The sequence below is a fragment of the Pteropus medius genome, unplaced genomic scaffold, assembly GCF_902729225.1.
Source record: "Pteropus medius unplaced genomic scaffold, Ma_sr-lr_union100, whole genome shotgun sequence".
NCBI classification, from domain to species: domain Eukaryota; kingdom Metazoa; phylum Chordata; class Mammalia; order Chiroptera; family Pteropodidae; genus Pteropus; species Pteropus medius.
Genome location: NW_024354500.1, coordinates 27,923,658 through 27,944,044, shown reverse-complemented (window position 1 = coordinate 27,944,044; position 20,387 = coordinate 27,923,658). Strand labels below are relative to the sequence as shown.

General features: G+C 34.7%; 1 protein-coding gene and 1 pseudogene across 2 annotated transcripts in view; both read left to right on the top strand.

Annotated features, from left to right (window-relative positions):
- The window catches only part of PRIM2 (DNA primase subunit 2), a 244,878-nt gene that overhangs the window by 127,656 nt on the left and 96,835 nt on the right, over positions 1-20,387 (top strand). For both annotated transcript variants that reach the window (XM_039853280.1, XM_039853281.1), the window contains exon 8: positions 10,251-10,318. In XM_039853280.1, coding sequence (XP_039709214.1) covers positions 10,251-10,318 — 68 coding nt within the window. The remainder of the gene's footprint in view (positions 1-10,250; positions 10,319-20,387) is intronic.
- LOC120595077 (uncharacterized) lies at positions 6,150-6,268 on the top strand (annotated as a pseudogene).

Genomic DNA, 20,387 nt, shown 5'->3' with positions numbered 1-20,387 from the left:
ACAGTGTAATATCTGATTATTTCAGGTTAGAGAAAGAGACTGAGGTGTGGAGGCACATTTTCTACATCTACAAAGGCAGGGTCTCTATCAAGGAAGAAATCGAGGTGCTTTGAGAAAGGAAAAATTAAGTCATAGAAGCAAAGAAAAGTAGCTGAAGTTTGAAGCAAATGAATACTTTTTGTAGTATCTGTTAACATAAACATCAGAGCTATGTTGTTAGCTGTCGGGGGCTGCCATCCTTGAATTATACATTTGGATCAGTGGTTTGAAGTTTGGCCATGATCGGAAATGGAAGTCTCTATATATCCTTGTTAATCGGTTTTTAATCACCTAAGGCCCTCCAGTTTTTCAAGTGCATCCTCAAGCACTGTTTGTTTCGCCACACATCAGGTCACTGTCACAGAGGCTTTATTTAATAAAATCCTATCCACCTCCTTTGCTCCACTCCCTGTTGCTGTCTTCACGCCCAAGTGTTAAGTCCAAATCAAGGGAAAAAGATTTCTCGTAGGAAAATGAAAGTATGTACTTATGCATGTATATCTTTTGTATGTCTCTTTACTTTGGTAATTAAATATAATTGCAGATCTTTTGACATTAATTTCAGCCTATTTAATAAACAAATTGAAGTTTTATAAGTGTAGTGCAGAAAAGGTTTTTAAAGTTTCCAGCATTAGAAGTATACTGTTTAGTAATATTTAGAAAGTTTCCAGCATTAGAAGTATACTGTTTAGTAATATTTAGAAACGAGATAAGGTTGCCAATGTAATGAGTGGTTTATGTCTGACATTTATAATAGGAAATAGACTCAGCAGGAAGTTAAAGAATTTTGGATTATGCTACTTAAAGAAGATAAATAACATGTACTATGAAAGCCACTATTCTGTCTGGGCAGTCTTTTAAACATTTACTAGAAGCCTATGGATACGGTTGGCAACTCCAGCGCACATAGTAGAATTTATGTGCATATTTAGGAAGCTTTATGAGAAACTTCCACATAATAAGATTTTGCTCAAGATTCATGCTTGCAACAAACACTAAAGAAACAGTTTGGTTCTGGAAAACTCAGATAAGTATTATTTCTTTAAATAGGAAAATGACAAACGTAAATGTAGGTAAATGTGTTATAGGTGTTTTGGGAGACAAAAATGATGAATGAAAATATGGTAATGAATAAGAAACTTTAGGACTTCAGTTATTGCCTCACAAATTTATTAAATGAATGAAAAAATCCAGGAATTTAAATGATTTTTTAAATCTTTGCATATAAAAATTTATGGCTGAAACAAATGTCAGCGCTGTCTCTAATTGTGGTAGCCATATGAAACGGCACAGGACATGGTCAGTGAAACCTAGCAAGGCCCAGAACCACCTCAGCCAACTCCTCAGTCCCAAATGTACCATTGAGGATTTCTTTCAGTGGAGCTGTAAAGAGTGAAAAAGTGGCAACGTGTTTTCTAAAGCTATAGGATGGCCAAAATATATGGGACTATGTATGCTAGGGACTACATAAAGTACATGTAGGAGAATAATGGCACTGTTTTACCCAATGGTAAAATAATTAAGCATTATTTTTATAGTGAGACCAAGAAGAACGTGTTGTAGAATCACATGCAAATTTTGAGTGAATTTTTAAGATAAATAGATAAGACTAAAGAAGTTGTTGCTTAGGCACAAAGGTTACCTTTTCACTCTATTCGGATGTTCAAGGTACCTTTGGCTGAATAGTTTGCGAAGCCCTGGGGATAATATCACTTTTAGGGATATTATGAGGATTAGAGTCTATATAGAACTCTCAGTAGAATGCCCTGCATGTAGTAAAAAGATGAGGAATGCTAGCTGTATTGCTGCTGCTCTTATTTCAGCTCTACAAGAGCAATCCTTTAAGAGGACAAGCAAAATGTTGACAATTTAATCTCTTGGGTGCCAACATGAAAGACAAAACATGTTGAATTTTACTTGCCAGATCTTTGTTTTGCTAATGCAAAGTCTAATTGTAAAGCTGCTTGCTATAGTAGCTTAAGAGCTTTGAACCAAAATTAACAGGGTATTCTAGAAGTAAAATGATTTTATGGGTGTTTTATTCTAAGGGAGAAAATTCAGCAATCCGCGTACATTTATCACTGCATATCTCTTAATACCTTTTTTTCTTGTTCAAGCAATTGTTTTACATTTCTAAATGATGTAGAGCATCAGTAAGGTGCTTAGATTAGCCTTTGAATAACAAGCTTCTTTTCACATCATAGGTTTCATGATCAAAAATCAGCAATGGGATGTCTGTTTGCACTATTCCCAGGTTTACTCTCTCAGTTCTTCATATCATCCGGACCCCTGAACTGGAAATATCTTGTTAACTCTGCACTGTTTAATATTCTTTGGAAATTAAACTACTTGGGCATGTTTAGAGCTCAAATGGAATCTGTGCGTTCTGCTTGACAAGGTCGTTGGTTGGTTTTTAGAGTCTACATATTGAAAATTGTGTTTGTGGCCAGCTGATAGAGAAATTTCCATGTACCAAAGCATTGTAGTGATGAAACCACCACTGTTAGGAAGATCAAATGAGATAATGTGTGCAAGAGCACTATGAAAACCAGGAGATGCTGTGAGCATCTAAGCACTAGCCTGTTAGGATTAGTGACGAACAGCATCTCAGCCCGCCAAGAGAGAACATGAAACTGGGGAACAAGTTTGTTTCCAGGAGCAAGGGGGAATATAATGTGGATTCTCACAGTTTGAGATTTGTAATTGGGATTGTTGCTATTATAAGAAAATGCGGTTAAAAACACAGGATTTTCTGTTGTTAAAAATCAACGACATTAAGAGAGCAGCTGCTTGTAAAAGTTAATTTTACTTGACATCTGCCTTGGTCTCAGTAATAAAAGTGATAGCTCTGTAGAACAACCTGTTCTCTCCAGAGCGATATCTTTTTTTTTTTTTTTACTACAAGATCTCTGCTCAAATAAATTGTTGCCTTTTAGTTTCAAAAATTATTTTCTCAACCTGTAAATTGTGTGTCTCTTAGAATGTATGCATAAGATAATCTCCGCATCTTCAATATAGTAGTAAAGAGTTGGTATTCTGGATTTCGAGTTGTTACTCCTGGGGAGTGGTAAGGTATAGCAGGCACCATCTCAAATCCTGTATGAAATGAGGAGAATGTGAAGACATTTTGAAAGACATTCCCTTTTGTTTTTCATTTAAAAAAACACTTAGTGGATACTTGTATGCACACAAAAACCTGTACATGCATGTTTATAGCAGCTTTATAACTGCCAGAACTTGGAAGTATCCAAGATGTCCTTCAGTGGTGAATGGATAAATACGTTGTGGTACATCCAGATGACGGGAAGCTAAAAAGAAATGAGCTATCAAATCTTGAAGACATAGAGGAATCATAAATACATATTACTAAGTGAAAGAAGCCAATCTGAAAAGGCTTCACATAGTGTGTCCAACTATATGACCTTCTAGAAAAGGCAAAACTATGGAAACAGTAAAAAGATCAGTGGTTGCCAGGAATTAGTGGGGAGGAAGGCATGAAGAGGTAGAGCAAAGAGGATTTTTAGGGCAGTGAAACTGTTCTGTACAATACTACAGGAGTGGACACATACCATTATACATTTCTCCAAACCGATAGAATGTACACCACCAAGAGTGAACTCTAAGGTAAACTATGGACTTTGGGTGATAAAGAGGTGTCAGTGTAGATTCATCAATTATAATAAATGTACCATTTTTGTAGGGAATGTTGGTAATGGTAGAGGCTAGGTATGTGTGGGGCAGAGGGCATATAGGAACTCTCTGTATTGTCCTCTCAATTTTGCCGTGAACCTAAAACTGCTCTAAAAAATAATTCAATTAAAAATGAAAAATAAAATAATCAAGCCAGAACGAGACCCCCCTAAATTTGGTCTCTTTGTCATTTGTAAATGTATATAAATGCCACTGCCTTGATATCACTGGAAGAGAGTACTGTTCTACTGCTTTGAGTAGAACACGATTGTATGAAAAGAAGGTCTAACTTGTACTGATTACCTAGCTTGGATTTCTGTTAAGGTACAACTTTGATATTAGTAAATATTGTCATTCCTCTTGAGTTTTGTTAGGAAGCTAAAGTGAGTGGTGGAGGGTAAAAACACCAGAGAACAAAATTGGGCAATATTTTCCAAGTGAGCATTGTTTTCCTGTCGTTTTTATGTGTTTTAATTTAGCCAGTGTTGGGTGAGTAGTTCAGAAAGAAGGGATTTATTATTTTTAAATGAAGCTATCCTCCTGGTCTTCATGTTCAACCACTGAGTTACCTTTGTTTTCAAAATGTCTGTTGACTCTTTAAGAACCTTTTACTGTATTTACTGATGTAGTTACCTCTTTGTATATTCTTGTTCCCTCACTTCGTGCCTGTCATTTGAAGAAGAAAATTATGAAAATATTTTTTTCCTTTTACAGGCCCCTTTAAAAAAATTCGGTTTCAAAATAGCAACTGGCTGACAGCACAATCTCCTTTAGGATTTTAAGAGCAACGGTCAGCTTCATAGCTGGAGACAGAGTGCTTTCCTCAGGGAACATTTTTTTTTTTCCACAGAGTGAAATTCATTTATTTCAGTTGTGTAACAAAAGAGTTAAAGGAGCTGCTGCTTGTTGTCTAATAAATCTGTAGTTGCTTCAAATCAGTGTTATAAAACCTTTAAGTAGTCTTTTGGCAAAATTCTTTATTTCTCTTTATTATCTCACCCACACTAGGGATAGCACATACCTGGTAGAGATTTCTAATCTTCTAATTCTCTTTCCTAGACGTGGCTTGGAACAAACTCACAACATACTACCCTAATAAACTAACACTAGTGAATGATAAATTGGATATCTCTGCTCTATGTATAATCCCTGGGATTTTTTTAGCCGGTCCATTGCCTTACTTGCTACTTTATTTTGCTGATAACACCAAAATATAAATCTTTAGCTCCATATCCTTTCCTGGGCTCTAGATCCATGTAATTTTCAGTTGCCTATTGGATAGTCAAAGGACCTCAAATTCACCATGCTTATAACTAATAATTTCCTTTTCTCTCCCCAACCTTCTCATCCTATAGTCACTGTATTGCAGTTGATGTAACAGTCTACCCGCTTGGATGTCCTCCCTTCTCCTTCTGTGTTAGGCCTGAAGTTATGTAGGGTATATCTCCTTCATATCTCACATTTACGTTTTCCTTTCTATTGCTACTGCCTCTGCCATAATTTGGTTCTTCATTTTGGATCCCAGGATCTCCCTTCTCCCAGCCATTCTTCACCCCACCAGAAAATCAGCCTACTTGAACTACTTCAAACACAAATGAATGTAAAAGAATATGACAAGCACCCATGTACTTACCTCCAGGATCATAATTCTAAAAATAACTTTTTCCATGTCAATTTAATTTAAGTGGAAAGTCTTAAGAATAAAATATTATCTGTGTTTACTTTACTCTTAAAAAGATATGAGAACCCAGCATGCTTTCTATCCAGGTTTTACCATCCTTGAGTAGGTTAATCTTCTAATTGCTATTAGGATTTCAGTGTTCTTAAAACTTTGTCCCTTTGGGGTGGCAGTATTTTGAGATCAATATTTTGGACACCTAAAATAACTAACCAGATACACAACCCATTTATTTTACAGTAATATCTTGAAAAGTGTTTAACACAGCATTTTAATTTTAGCATTGTTATATAAATGACAAAGGATGTTTCATTACATCTTATAAATGAATCTTATTTAATAGAGTTTACACTGTTCCTTATTCACTTCTTATAAATTTTGAAGTAGCTTCAGTCATGCCAGAGTTTTTTTTTTTTACTATAAAAGACTTTGAATTTTGATGTATATTTTAAGTTTTTAGTAATGTTGGAAAAATATATATTTATCTGATATTTCTGCTTTATTTGTAGCTATCATTTAATGATTCCCCACCCCCCCCACCCCCAAATGTACTAAAAGCAAAAAGACATAGATTAGAAGGAATTATACCGTGATTACTTTTTTGGTAGTGCATGTTATAGTGTAACCATAATTTGAGTTTTGGACTGTTTTGGGCTACTTGTTTCCTTTGAACCAGGAAGCCATAGTTTAAGCTGCATTGAGTGATAGAGCATTTGCCCTCCTTTCAAATGCTTAAGAATAAGTCTGTGGCCATGCCACCCTGAACAAGCCCAATCACTTCTGATCTCGGAAACTAAGCAGGATCGGGCCTGGTTAGTACTTGGATGGGAGACCACCTAGGAAGCCCAGGTGCTGTAGGCATAAAAAAATAAAAAAATAGAGATCGTAAACTGACAAGGTCCTTGCAATCTGTGAAGTCAACCAAGGGTTGCCTCGCCTAAAAAAAAAAAAAAAAAAAAAAAAGATGTTTCATTTAGCTAGATAGGAAAAGAGAAATGTGTGGCCCCTCTAGTTGAAAGGTCATATAAACTTTACAAATGCAAGACCTTCGGGGTCAGTGTCTGCAGATTTTTCTAAGCTGTGTTTTTTTTTTTTTTTTTGGAAATATTTGAGAGAGGTGAAACTTTCATTTACTTCACTATATTTATAAGTGCCTACTGCATGCTGCACCACATGCTGTTTGTGGCAGTGGGGGAAAAGTGGTGGGCAAGACAGAAAAGGTTCCTGCCCTGATGGAGTTTATATTCTTGTGGGGAGAGATAGACCCAAGTGAACAATCTAATAAATAAGATGATATCAGGTAATGAAAAATGTTGTGAGAGACCTGAGTGATAGAATACTTGCAGAACGGATGCTACTTTTTTACCTAAGGTGGTTAGGGAAGGCCCAAGGCTCCTGGGAGGGGGTTTCATTTGAACCAAACCCCAAATGTTGTCAAGGAACCTTCAGTGCAAAAATTTGGGAATCTTCAAGACTGAATGTCCATGGGTTTGTGAATCTTGAAGACCGTTGTCCTGTTTTAAAAAGAGAAGGGAATAAGAAATGACAGAAGCATACTGGATCAGGCAGAAGCCTCTGAATGGTTTACCTGTGAATTGTGGAGTGCTTTGAATCATTGTGGCAGTGAAAAGTGCCCTGTACTGTGTGGGTTCTGATCTCAGGTGCCAGCAACTATCTGCTTATGGTCTGAAGAACCCAGTTTCCTCAAGAGTCATATGACAGGGTTGGACCAAACACCTCGAGACTCTTTTGGTACTTTACTTTTGAATCTCTGATATTTATTGGCAATAAAAGGAGAATTATTAGTTGGCAAATGCATTATTATTTTTTTTTACCCAAATATATGGAAAAATGCAAGATTTACTCAATGATACTAATCTTTAAAATGAGAGTTGTTTAAGAATTAGTAATCTGTAGTACTTGTCTAAAACAGCACAAAACTTGCATTAGTTAATTCAGTGTGCTAGATATATTCTTAATAATGAAAGGACATCTTAAAAGCTCACCTCTGACCTCTTAGCAATAAGAAATGAACTATAAATTATGCCAACTTTTATTGTGGCTCCCGTGAAACAGCCCTAACTCAAACAGCCCATTTAGGCTTCACATATGTAAACTGTGATAGATCTTCTTTCTCTTTCATTCTTGATGATTTACATGTCAAGGATATTGTTGTTTTAGAAAAGCAAATGAGCAGTCTATTTAAACTAGACAGTTATTCATTTTGGATTGTAGAGGAAAGTCCTTAATGCTGAAAATTCTTGTTTTGATAGTATATTGCTTTCTTGGAAGGCTGACAATTAGTTATTTAGTTTTGATTTAGATTTAGTTTTGCTCAAAGCAGGAATTTGAAATGCTTGAAGTATGAAATGTAGATACTCTTTTGTTTTTATCAATGACTAGAATTACATAGTTGCATGTTTTCGGATTTGTCACACATTCAGTAAATACTTATTAATTATCTGTTATGTTGCAAGTGCTAGGGATGCAGTGCCCCTCATAGTCCACTGGATGAAGTGGTAACTACTTGGGCTCAGACAGAAATTTCTGAAGCTATGATGGAGCCAGAAGTTCCTAAAATGAAGTTTACATCCTGTTAGCTTTGCGACTTTAAAGAGCTTTGGAATACTACTTTTATTACCTCATCTCCTTAACATGAAGAGATACGGGCTCTTTCTGAAAATGCTAATTGTTTTAAAAGTTGAAAGCCAAACCTTTGTAAAACTCAAAATCTTCCTTGACATAATTTTACTCAGAGCCAATGCTTTAGGAATTCTGATCCATGGTTTAGGAAATCTTGTCAGTATTCAAACTTGAAATAAATTGTGGGTGTGGGAAAGGGGTGGGAAAGGAATCAAATTGTTGAGCATATGTGTTCCAGAAACTGGAGCTATGGCTAATTTCTACCTGATATGCTCCCTTGTGTCTCGTGGAGCTGGCAGAAGTATAGTCAGTCACACTCTTCCTGTGCCCAGTGTTTCAGCAACGTGCCTCTAAAAGAGAATTTCTGTTAATAGAGCAGGTATAATAACTTTAGCCTGAGAGCCTAAGGGAATTCTTAAATGGTTTTAATTAGGGGAGTGGTAAACATTTATTTTGAAAATTTCACTCTGGCCTTGGTGTGAAGAATAAATTAGGCAAGAGGCAAGAATGGAGGCTGAAACTGTGAAATGGAGATGTTGTATTAATAGTTTAGGAAGAGGAAATGAAGGCTGAGATTAAGATAGTGAGTTGAGAAATATTTCCTTTGGGAATGAACAGACATTTATAAGTGGTTTGCTGTTACCGAGGTGTTTTTGTTCATTTGCTTTCATTTAGAAAAGATGGTTTGATTAGAAAACATGCTATGTAGATTGACAGAAGTAACGGAAAAAGCCCAGTCTGTCTGCTCCATCTGTTTTCAGAAAATTGACTTTGGAAATATCTAGATAAATTATTTTAATCTTTTTAGAGCACAGCTTTGGTTCTGAGATGAAATCTCTTAAACAACAAAAATGACATTTTGTAAAGGGATTTGACATTAACAGATATAGGATGTATTAAAATGTGTGTGTGTGTGTGTGTGTGTGTTTGTAAAACCTTGGTAACATTTTATATGTCATGAAATACTAGAGTTAACATTTCTTAGGGATACTGAGAATCTTTTGGTTGTGCTAAAATCACAGCAGGCTAATTGTCTCAATATTGTATTTTTAATTAGTCTATAACTTTGTTGACTTGTGTTGACATACAAAATGGGGATATATCTTTGTTATTAGATATGACTTAATAAAACGACTTCATGTATGACATTTTGGTCAGTGTTTTTTCAGAAATATAATTGTATTTATTAGATGTTTTAAAGGGGGTAGTTTTATGAATTAAATATATGTTTTCCAGTTTTAGAAAATTTTAATTAATGTATGAAATAGAGAGGATAGACACCCTTTATAAAACCAAAGGATATCTTTAAGTTTGTTGCTTGTCTTAAGGGAAGTTCTGTTTTGTGAATTGTCAAATGATTTATTAGTAGAATACAGGAACTATTTTGACATAATTGAATCCAGAGGAAATCACTTTGGATGAATGTTTTTAGTTTTTTTAGTTTTAGTTTTTATCAAAAGCACAAAAGGACTTTTTCTTAAGAACAGAGAGAAAAATAGATACATAGAGATATAATTACTATCATTGCAAAAAAATATATCAGAGGCTCACATTTTTATGATACTACTGTGAGCCTGATGCATATAGTATTTAAGAATAAGACTTTGGCTCTTATGTTTTCTTTCCTCAATCAATTTGGTGTCATATTTCAATATTAAATACTTTGAGTTGCTTTTGTATGTTTAAAAAGTATTCTTAATTTTTTATAGTAACATGGTTGCCAAAATGAAGGAATGCATGGTTGTGTGTGTGTGTGTGTGTGTTTGTTTCTGCATGTAGCCAATTTCACAGTGGCTTAGCTATAAATGAAAGTCCCTCTCTCCAGTTTTTCATCATCCCGGATTTCAGTGCTGCAAGATTAGTTGCTATTAATTTAGAATTTTTTCCATTTTTACTTACAAAGATAATATTTTCATAACTAGAGGCTTTTTCATGAACTCGGTTGGTATTCTTTGTTTTGCCTCCTCTTTCTTTACTTGTAAACTCAGTGATATACCCTGTAAACTTCAGAACATATAGTTAGCTTTAATCACATAATGTATCAGCTTTCTATATAATTCTTTTATTTAAAAAAGAAAAAAAAATGTCTTTACATTTTAAATACTCTTCCTGCTCCCCTATCCCCATTTTGCATATTCAGATGTATTCATGTTCAGTATTTGGCCTTTGCTGTTTTATTAACCCTATTTTCTGCTTTTAGTTAACAGCCAGGTCCTTGCCTACTGTGCAGGCCGATGAGAGACTTCAGCCTCTGCTTAACCACCTCAGGTAATATGACAGCACAGCCTCGTTTTGCTTATAAATTCAAGTGCATTTAAGTGGGTAAAGTATATTAAAGTGGTTAAAACCCTTTCAGGTACTAAAACCTTCAAGTTTTTTTCTTGCTTAATTTGATGATTTAAGTCGAAGTTCTTAATACAACATATACTTAACTTTAGGTTACTAAAGGAAGCTCTTTTAATTCAATTAAAGTGTATAGAACAAGTTGATAAGTTTAAGTTAAAATGAGTAGAGGTGAATGGCTACAGAAAGATCTCGAGGAATGAGTTATTTACTTAAATACTAAGGCATACTTTGGGGTCCCCCCACATTTTATGGACAGGTAGAAGAAATAGGTGGGATTTGTTTCCTAAATAAAAAAATAATGTATCTTTATTAAAAAAACACTTAGAAAATACAGGAAAAGCAAAAGGGAAAACTCAGTACTACTCAGAATACTTCCTTTTATTGTGTATTAAAACTGTTGAAATTGTACTTTTATATAATTTACTATGTTTTCATTTTAAAATAAATGTTGTAAGGCTTTTTTCTGTTATTAGAATCTCTCTAAAACATAATTTTTAGTGACTACATGATTTTTTCTTGAATGGATATACTATAGTGTATTTATTTCTCTTTGGGGAACTTTTAGACTATTTCTAGTTCTTTTCACTAGTATAAGAAATGCCATAGGTAAATATCTGTATTTTCTGATCATTTCCTTAGAAGCATAGATTTTCAGAAGTACATTTACCTTGTCAAAGCGTATGAACTGTTTTAAAGATTAAGTATATATATTTTTTTCAAAAACCTTATTCTTCTTATATTTTCATGTTGTACAAGGTTGACCATGTTACCGTACCCTGAAAAGGATGGGCAGCCAAAACAGTTGCTATTTTAATAGTTAATCGTAGAGCCACTCTTGGGATCATGTGCATTTCATTTACTATTATTAAGAATGATTTTAAAACATTTTATTATCCTTAGTTTGGTATGGATTAACTCTCTGTGTCTTTGCCCATTTATTGATGACATTCCCTGATTTTATTTGATCTTAAGTACTTTAGATATAAAGGATAGTAACTACTTCATTGTATTTGTTACAAACTTTTTTTTTCTGGAAGTTTTTGCTTGTTACATTATCTAGTGTACCTACATTTTCAAGTTTTATGTAGCCAAGCATCCGTAGTGTTTTCCTTTATGGTTTCTTTTTATTCTTGTAAAACTTTAGATATCACTTTTCAATTCAAAACTTGGATGGGTACCAATTTCCCGCATCTTTTAGTATTCTTTATTTTTTCTCCTCCCTTCCCTCCCTTCTCCCCTTTTTCTTCCTTTCCTACCTTTCTCTCCAGAAATTCCTTCCCAGACAGATGCTTTTTAACCTCTCTATAAATGTTTTGTTTGGAGTGGGGTAGGGAAGGTCAGACTAACATTTCATCAGGACTGAGTAGCATAAATATCATACCTAGTTGTTAAATTTCCTAGAGCATTGTGTTAGTGAATTATGTTTGAGTCACTTCCTGAAGCCCCTCACCTGCCTATTCTAATCTGTTGATGATTTTATCTCCTGAGTATCCGTCTTGCTATAGTAGCCTCTTATCTGTTCTCCTTGACACTAGCTTTATCTTCTCTGAAATATTGCACATCATTGCCAAAGTGATTATATTATTCCTTGGCTTCAAACCATTCACTCTCCCTAGTTTCATTTTGGATGAAGACTGAACTTCTTAGCCTGGCATATAAAGTTCTTTTGGAAGGGGCCTGGCCTGTCTCTTTGGACTCTGCTTGCAGTGCTGGTACCATAACTTCTAGTGCCACCAAATGCCTTGAAGTACTTCTAAAACAACATGCTCTTACTCACCTCTATGTCCCTGTAAATATTTTTCCTGGAATACTCTTCCCTCGCTTTTATAACTTGACTAACTTTTGCTTGTGCTTTAAGACTTAGCTCGTGTCCCCTCCTCTGATAACTTTTCCATGACCATTTAGTTCTCGTACTCCCTCCCCTCAGTTTGATTCTGATTTTTAAATATGTGTCTTTATAATACCCTGTGGTTACCTCTGTATTACAGAATTTATGATGTCGTAGTAGTTTGTTTATTTGTCTGATTATTCCATTATAGTATGAGCTGCTTTAGCGCTTGTAAAGTGACTTTCATATTTGTATTTCCAGTAGCTGGGACAGTATCTGGCACATGATAGATATTCATTATGTGTTTTCTTGAGTGAATAAATAAGTATTATAACAGTGATATTTTATGGTTTTTTATATATAATGTTTTAATAATTTTATTATTTATAAATCATATTGTCACAATGTTTTCTATAAAACCACTGGTATAGAAGATATAAACCTAAAGGGCTGAATTGCACCTCAAATTAATGCTTGATTCTTTGCAATAATGGTGAATTCTCCTTCCTACACCTCAGTATGTTAATCGTCAACTAGAATTTAGATTAACTACTGACATGTCTCTTTGAGTCCTTGAAACTTGCATAAACTATACTTTTATTTAGGGCTTTCGTTCTCTGTGGAATTCACTCATAACTGGTTGCTAGGCAACCAGGGCTAGATGCTACATGTAATATGCACCAACTGATGTTGCTTTTTTATTATTATTAAACCAAATGGTTTCTCATTTTATTACCATATCAAAGACATCTGTATGTAGGGTGGCAGCTGATGTGCATAGTTTGACACTTCCTGTTGTAAAAAGTAACCTTGCGATATGGCTTTCAATCATATTGAATTGCCTCTTTTGCTTGTCTAAATGTAATGTTTCTCTTTTACCTTCCTTTTGCTTAGGTCAAAATAGGAATGCATACTATTTGGTTTGAGAAATTCTAATGATAATCTTGTTAGGAAAAAATTATCATTATCAATTTGCATGAACTGTGTAGTTTAAATGTTACCTAGAGGGGATGGACATTAGGAGGTTGAGACAAATCATTATTACGTCTAATTTAGTTTAGTGCTCTAATGATCAAAGAGGAATGATGAATAGCACTTTAATTAAATTTATCAATGAAACTAATTTGAGAGATGATACATATACCTGTATAAATTGAAGTAGCAATACAGAGGAATTCTCAAATCATTTTATAGGGCTTAGATGCTCAAGTAGCATTAGTGTAACACTTTGGAACCTAAAAATCTAAGATATTGCTTAACGATATTATTCTGAAAATGTAGAAGTGATATGTTCAAATTTTCTTAGTCGAACCAAGTTTTCTAGTTAAAAGTTAATTTAAGCACAGAAAAACATTTTGCCTTAATATCTTATGGAAATACAAGTTTTTGTTTTTAGTAGCATCCATCCATTTATCAGTAAATGAGAACTATTATGTATTTGGAATTAAAAAAAAAAGACAATTTCTGTTCTCAAAGAATTTAGTTTTGATTTCACTTGAGAGACAGGCACTTAAATGTGTTGAAAAATTTGTAAATCTTTCTATTAAGAATTAAGCACAAGAACATAATTTTGTTAATTGAACTGTGTCCTCACTGAATTATTTCCTTAAGTAATAGGGCTTTGGCTTCCTTGTTTTGGCTTCCATGCTCCCTGGCACAGTAGTGGCTACAGCAGGTATTTAGATTGGACTGACTTTAATCTCACTTGGGAAATGATGTAATTAAGTAAGAAGGAGGATAAAGGAGGACAAGGGGACTAGGGAATGAATATGGTTCTGAGATTATAAGTTTGGTAGTTTCAGACATTTCATACTTGAGATGCCTGTGGGGCATTTGGGGAGAATGTTTAGTAAGTAGCTGAATATAGACCACAGTTTAAGAGTGAGGTTGATACCAGAGGAAGACATTTGCTATAATCATCACCGAATAGGTGGTGCTTAAAATCAAGGAAGCAGTTGAGATCACTTAGGGAGAGAGTATAGACTGATAAGAAGGGAATGGCCTTGAATGGAACCCATAGAAAGTCAGTGTTTAAGTGACCTGTGATGGGCAGCAGTAGAAGTAGGAGATGAATTGAAAGAGAAACCAGTAAAAATACCAGGAAAGGACCTTGAATGAAAAAGGAGCACAGCCGGGGGCAGTGGTATCAAAGATGCCAAGGGAAAGATTTCAAAAGGAATGTTAAACACCGTCAAATGCCATAGGAAAGTCAATCAGAACTGCATACTGTCAATTGGATTAGGCACATGGGAGCCACTGGTAGCATAGCCACAACATTGGAATGGTTCAGATGCAAGTCGATGCCTGTCAGGAGTCAAGGAGTAAATGAAAATCGAGGCTGTGAAGATACAGAGAGTGTAGATTGCTCTTAGTAGAGCAGGGAATGAAAGAAGACTATATCTCGGAGCTTCACGGTCGAGGAAGTGTTTTATTTTTTTCTTAAGATTGGAAAGATGAGCATATTTATAGGTTAAGGGAGAAATTATGTCTATGCAAGTAAGATGAAATAGTTGAAGGAGCAAGTTTCTAGAAAAGGTAGGACATAAGATCAAGAAATCAAACTGGCTAGAGTTTACAAAGTACTTTCCAACCTGGCTTTTTAGTTCCTACTTAGAACAACCCAGTGAAGATGATAGATAGATGGTCATTTACCATTTTTCCTACTTTAAAGTTTGGTGGTGGAGCCTCAGGAAGTTCACGTTAAAACCTGATTTTTTAAATGAAAAGTACTGTACTTCCTTTTCTTCAAAAGAGGTGAATGAATTATTTCATACTTTACTATTTTTGAAAATTAATACCAAGAACTTCTTCATTGGAAGAAATATACTTGCTTAGACTTACCAAAAACTGTTAAACTCTATAAAGTGCCAGAGAGAATTTGCGTAAATCATTGTTTCTGCTTTCCCCAAGTTACGTACGTTAGATATGTCATCTAATGAGTTTACATCTCAATGTGACTTTACTGTCATCCTCACATATCACTGTGTTTTCTCTGGTGACTTGATTTTTTAATTTAGAGATATGTAAAGGTCCTGGGATATGTTCCTGTGAATGTAGAAGTTTATCGTACATAAATATTTTTGCTACCTCAGTGATGGTACCCATGGGATAATATTTATAAAATAATATTAGATATTAAGAGTATATGATAGAGATTATTTTTATTTTTACGTCACCTCCAAATGTAAGGTATAAACAGGCAAGACTAGAGAGGAAGACTTGCAGCCCACATTCTACATGTGATAACTGTGTTATTGAGATTTTTTTTTTCCTTAAAAAGAACACCATTTTCGGTAGTGATATCTTCTTCCTTCACACCTCCAACTCAAGATATGGAATGAATGAGAGACAGCATATAATAGGTCAGTTTAATAGTTGCTTTTCATTTACTGTTTTCTCTTAATTATAGAATAACACATTTCAAAAACATGTATTTGTTACACTATTTCTCCTAATTTTATTAGCACATTTTAGCCCAACGATAGACTAGAAATAAAGGATAAAACAAGCTAACAAACAGAAATTTTGCCTGTAGTAAATACTTGGGCTGTATCACACAGATTAAGTTGTAATGCATCCTGTATTTGTAAGAAGGCGTTTATATTGACCTTTCACTTAAAATCATTTAAAATAATGAAAGCATCTTCATTCAGTTGGTATTATTACAGACTACTTTTGTATTTTTTTCCTAATGCAGTGCATTTGGTTAATATGCACACCTTTCTGTTTATTCCTGTAAAGAATATGCTGTCAAAGATTTTATATTAGAAATGCAATCTCTGCAAGAAAGCCTCTCCCAGTATCCACAGTGATATAGTTGTTAGTGTTTTCTTTTTAAATTAGTTCTCATTTTGAAATCAGAAAATTGTGTGGTCATTCATGTGCTAGAAAAAGTAGACAAGGACTTCCACCAATGGAGGTGGAAACAAAAGCCTCATTAACATGGGCCACATGCTTCTCTTGTTTGTCAGCCGTTTCTCGTTACCTGTTTCCAGCCTCGGCAGTACCTTGAACTATTTATTTCCTTTCTACATGCAGCAACACAAGTTTTTATCTCAGTGACAATTGTGGTATTCTAGGTACCTTGTAAGATATTAATAAATTAGAAAGAATGTGTTCTTTTCCGTTATTATTGTCTTTGAATTTTCTTTTTCATGCCTGTATGGGAAATGTTCATGCTTTGTAATAGAACTTTCTATGATGATGGAAGTGTGCTATACCTGTGCCGTTCAGTCCAATAGTCAGTAGCTACAAATGGCTATTGAATGCTGGAAATATGACTAGTACGTTCAAAGAACTGAATTTTTAATTTTATTTAATTTTTATTAAGTAAAGTTAAAATTTCAATAGCCAGTTGTAGCTAATGAGTACTTGATTGGACAGCGCACTTCTATATCATATCTGAAATACATTTAGATAATCGTATATTTTTTAAAAATCACAATAATGGTTTTTAGATAATGGATTCTAGAGTTCCAGATCTGAGGTGGCCCTGGAAGTTATACCAGTGGAGTTGTTAAAAGAAATTGTGGCTATTGAGGGTCCTGAGGCTCCTAAACTGGGGCAGCTCCTGCACTTACTGGTGTGAATTGTGCCTCCTTGTGCCTGAACTGTCCACCTGTGCAGGGCTGTAGCAGGAAATCCCATGGAAGATGAATGATTGAAGCTGCCAAGCTGGTGTGCTGGTTCCCGTCCTGGGTCTTTCTGAGTCACCTGATGCCATGTGTGGCCTGTGGTAATCTTGTGAGTGTAAATGTTTAGTTAAGAAGAAGACCTCCTGGCATTCCAGACACAGCGAGCCTTTATTCCCTCAGAGTAAAACAAAAAAAAATTTGATAAATTGGGCTATGGAGAGACAGACTACTGAGATTCATCAAAGGTTTAATTCCCTCTCAATTGTAACTACTATTTAGACGGTAGTTCTATAAAAGGTAACACAAAGTGAATAATCCCGTTTTTAATTGAGCTACCTTGGTCCTTGACATGCTGCATTTATCCGATATAAGGGAGGCTAGTAGGGATGTTCATCAAATGAGTATAACAGTGTGTCTTCTCAGATTTTGTAGAGAGGTGTGCTCCTAATCACCCAATTTAAAGTCACCTCTCCAAGTGCTTTATGATGATAATACCTTGCTATATTTTTTAACAAGCAACATCACTGGCTCAAATGATCATTTTTATGTGTTCATTTTTTAAAAAATAAATTTATTTATTTAAATTAGTTTCAAGTATACAGTACATTGATTTGACATCTATAATGTTCATAAAACGATCCCCCCAATTGCTCCCTCCCTCCCCTGGCCCTCCACTTAGCTATCCTGTTAATGCTGACTGCATTTCCTCTGCCGTGCTCCCCGTGCCCAACTATCAACTACTAATTTGTACTTCTTTAACCCTTCATCCCATTCTCCCAGCCTCCCAACCCTTCTCCCCTCTGTATTAGTTGTTCTTTTTGTTCCTAAGATGCTGCATATAAGTGAAATCATACAGTATTTATTTTTTTTCTGACTTATTTCACTCAGCATAATAACCTCTGGGTCCATCCATGTCGTTGCAAATGGTAGGATTTCATTTTCTTAATGGATGAGTAATATTCCATTGTATATATGAACCATTGTGTTCATTTGTTTTTATTCATTCATTTGTTTGACTTCTCCTCCTCAGTCCCCACCAAAACCCTAAAAACATTGTGTCCTTAGTTCTCTACTGTTATTAGAGGACAAATGTTAGGGGCAATCCTAGAATACCATAAACTTGTGATGGCCAATCTCAGAAGCATTCCACACTTTGTAAATTATTTGTGGGAGAATGAGAAGATGTCTATCAATTTAATGTATTCTGCTGGAGGTTAGAATTTAATTCTGTGCTCCTCCCACCCTCAATTTTTCATTATCACTCTCTTAGCCAACCTTTCTTTATTGTAATTATTTGACGATCCTGGGTCAAAAACAGCCTCTATTTAGGAGGTTATTATACTACTAGAAAATGCACATAAATTTTACTTATGAAAATAGAAGTGTTTGTTGGGGTTTAAATGTGTATGGTGAAAATAGCTATGTAGGTCTGTAGTTTGAATATAAGTATGTATATGTGTATTTTACTTTTTGAATCGATTTTATTGAGGTATAATTTACATACTATAAGTGCACTTATTTCAAAAGTACAGTTCAATGACTTTTGACAGATGTAAGGTACAGATATTTTTTATAGAAAGATGAGATGCAAAGATGAAGCTCTCTTGCAATTCATTAGATTGTTGCAGTTTAGAAATTGGAATAAATAGGAAGATATGAACCACATGGAGCAAGATGAGGCCAATCTAAAGTAAAGAAAAGTAGCAATTGTTCTGTTTATAATTTTTATCTGGTATGGAAACCCATATGACCCTGATTTTTATTGTATATATGAACCTCTTGGAATCATACAATTTCTCCCAGCTGTAGAGAAATATATATCATTACACTTCATATTGTCTGATGGTAGTTTTTGGGGGAGTTTTTTAAAATGCAAAATAGAGTATACTTTATGCTTGTGGAAAATAATTTACATTCAATTTATAACAGTTTTATTGATTGTGTTCTCATTTGGAATAACTGCAGGGAAAATCACCTGGGCCAACTGAATTGGATACCATTTACTAGGGATTTAGCTGTAAAAAAAAAAACTCATTTCAATTTCTGTGGTGGCAGCTGTTGAGTGAATTTTCGTGTGATAACCTTCACAGCAGGAAATGATATATTGTAACTTCAGCTCCCTTGATTTCTACCCACCTAACAAATCCAAACTGTGGGGATTGTGCTTTATAAATGTCTGAATAGCCTAGCTTATGTGGACAGAGTATTTTTTTTTTAATGTGTAAAGTGGGCAAAATTGTGATTGCAAAAGTGGATATATGAGTGATATATAAAACCTTTGTTTTCTCTTCCTGAAACTGTTTTTCCATTGTGCCATAATTATACCTGGCTTTATGTGAAAAGGGTGTGTTGGAACTCAGTATACTTTTATAGAATGATGTAGGAGATTATGGTTTATTTTGAAAGATGTATTAGTTTACTTTTTAATGGTCCAAATAAATATGTTTCCTTGATGCAGAGATCAGTTTTGATTACTTGTGATGCTTTCTTCACTGCTTTTTTATTTTATACCAGTTTTTAAAAATATGATAGACTACAGCCTGCCAGAAAGAAAGGAGTAAATACCGTTAACCTCCTTAGGTTCAAGAGTACTGGGGAATGCTTGACAAAGAAAGGAAATATGTTTTCTATGTTATTGTTTCATGAACCTCAAAATCTTATGTTTGTGGGGAAGGAGGGTGGAGAGACATTCCCTGAGGATGGGAGAAGAATTCTTTCCAGTCTGGCTCAGAATCTTCTGTCATCCATAATCCTGTCCTACCTAGCATGACTTTTTACAAATGACAGAGGAATGGACAGTTGTAATTAAGTATTGAGGTGGGATAAGCAGCTCCAAAGATTCCCAAATCGAAATATGTCACAGCTTTATTTTTCCCCCCAAAATGATTCAGGTTCCCTCCAAACTAATCAGATTTCAAGATTGCTTCCCTAATAGTGTAAATGGCAAACTGTGACTAAAATTTGTAAACTTCATCCCTAAGAAAATGTGAAAACAAGCGTATTTGTAGTATACTTGAGGCACTTCCTTTAGTGGGCCTAATTGCAGCTTATATTCTGCTTATAGCAGACTGATCTTAACTTGGCAAACATAAGGCAGGGTAGGTCAGTTGGCTATTCTGCAGGTATACCTAGTCCTCAAGAGAATTATTCGATTGCCCCGTGTCATTGTGTCTTTCTCACGCTATAACAATATTGTCCAGTAGAAACATGAGACCTACAAATTTGAGCCACATATGTAATTTTAAGTTACTTAAGTGGAATTAATTTTAGTGTTATTTAACTCCTATCCAAAGTATCATTTCAACATATAATCAGTATGAAAAATCATTAACAAAATGTTTTACATAATTTTTTCACACCAAGTCTTAGAAATCCAGTTCCTGTTTTACATTTATTGAACATCTTAATTCAGACTAAGATACATTTCAAGATCTCAATAGTCACATTTGGCTACTGGCAGCTACTAGTATTGGACAGTGCAGTTCTGCAAAATTGGATTCCGTTGAAATCTCCATTGAAGTGGAGATTG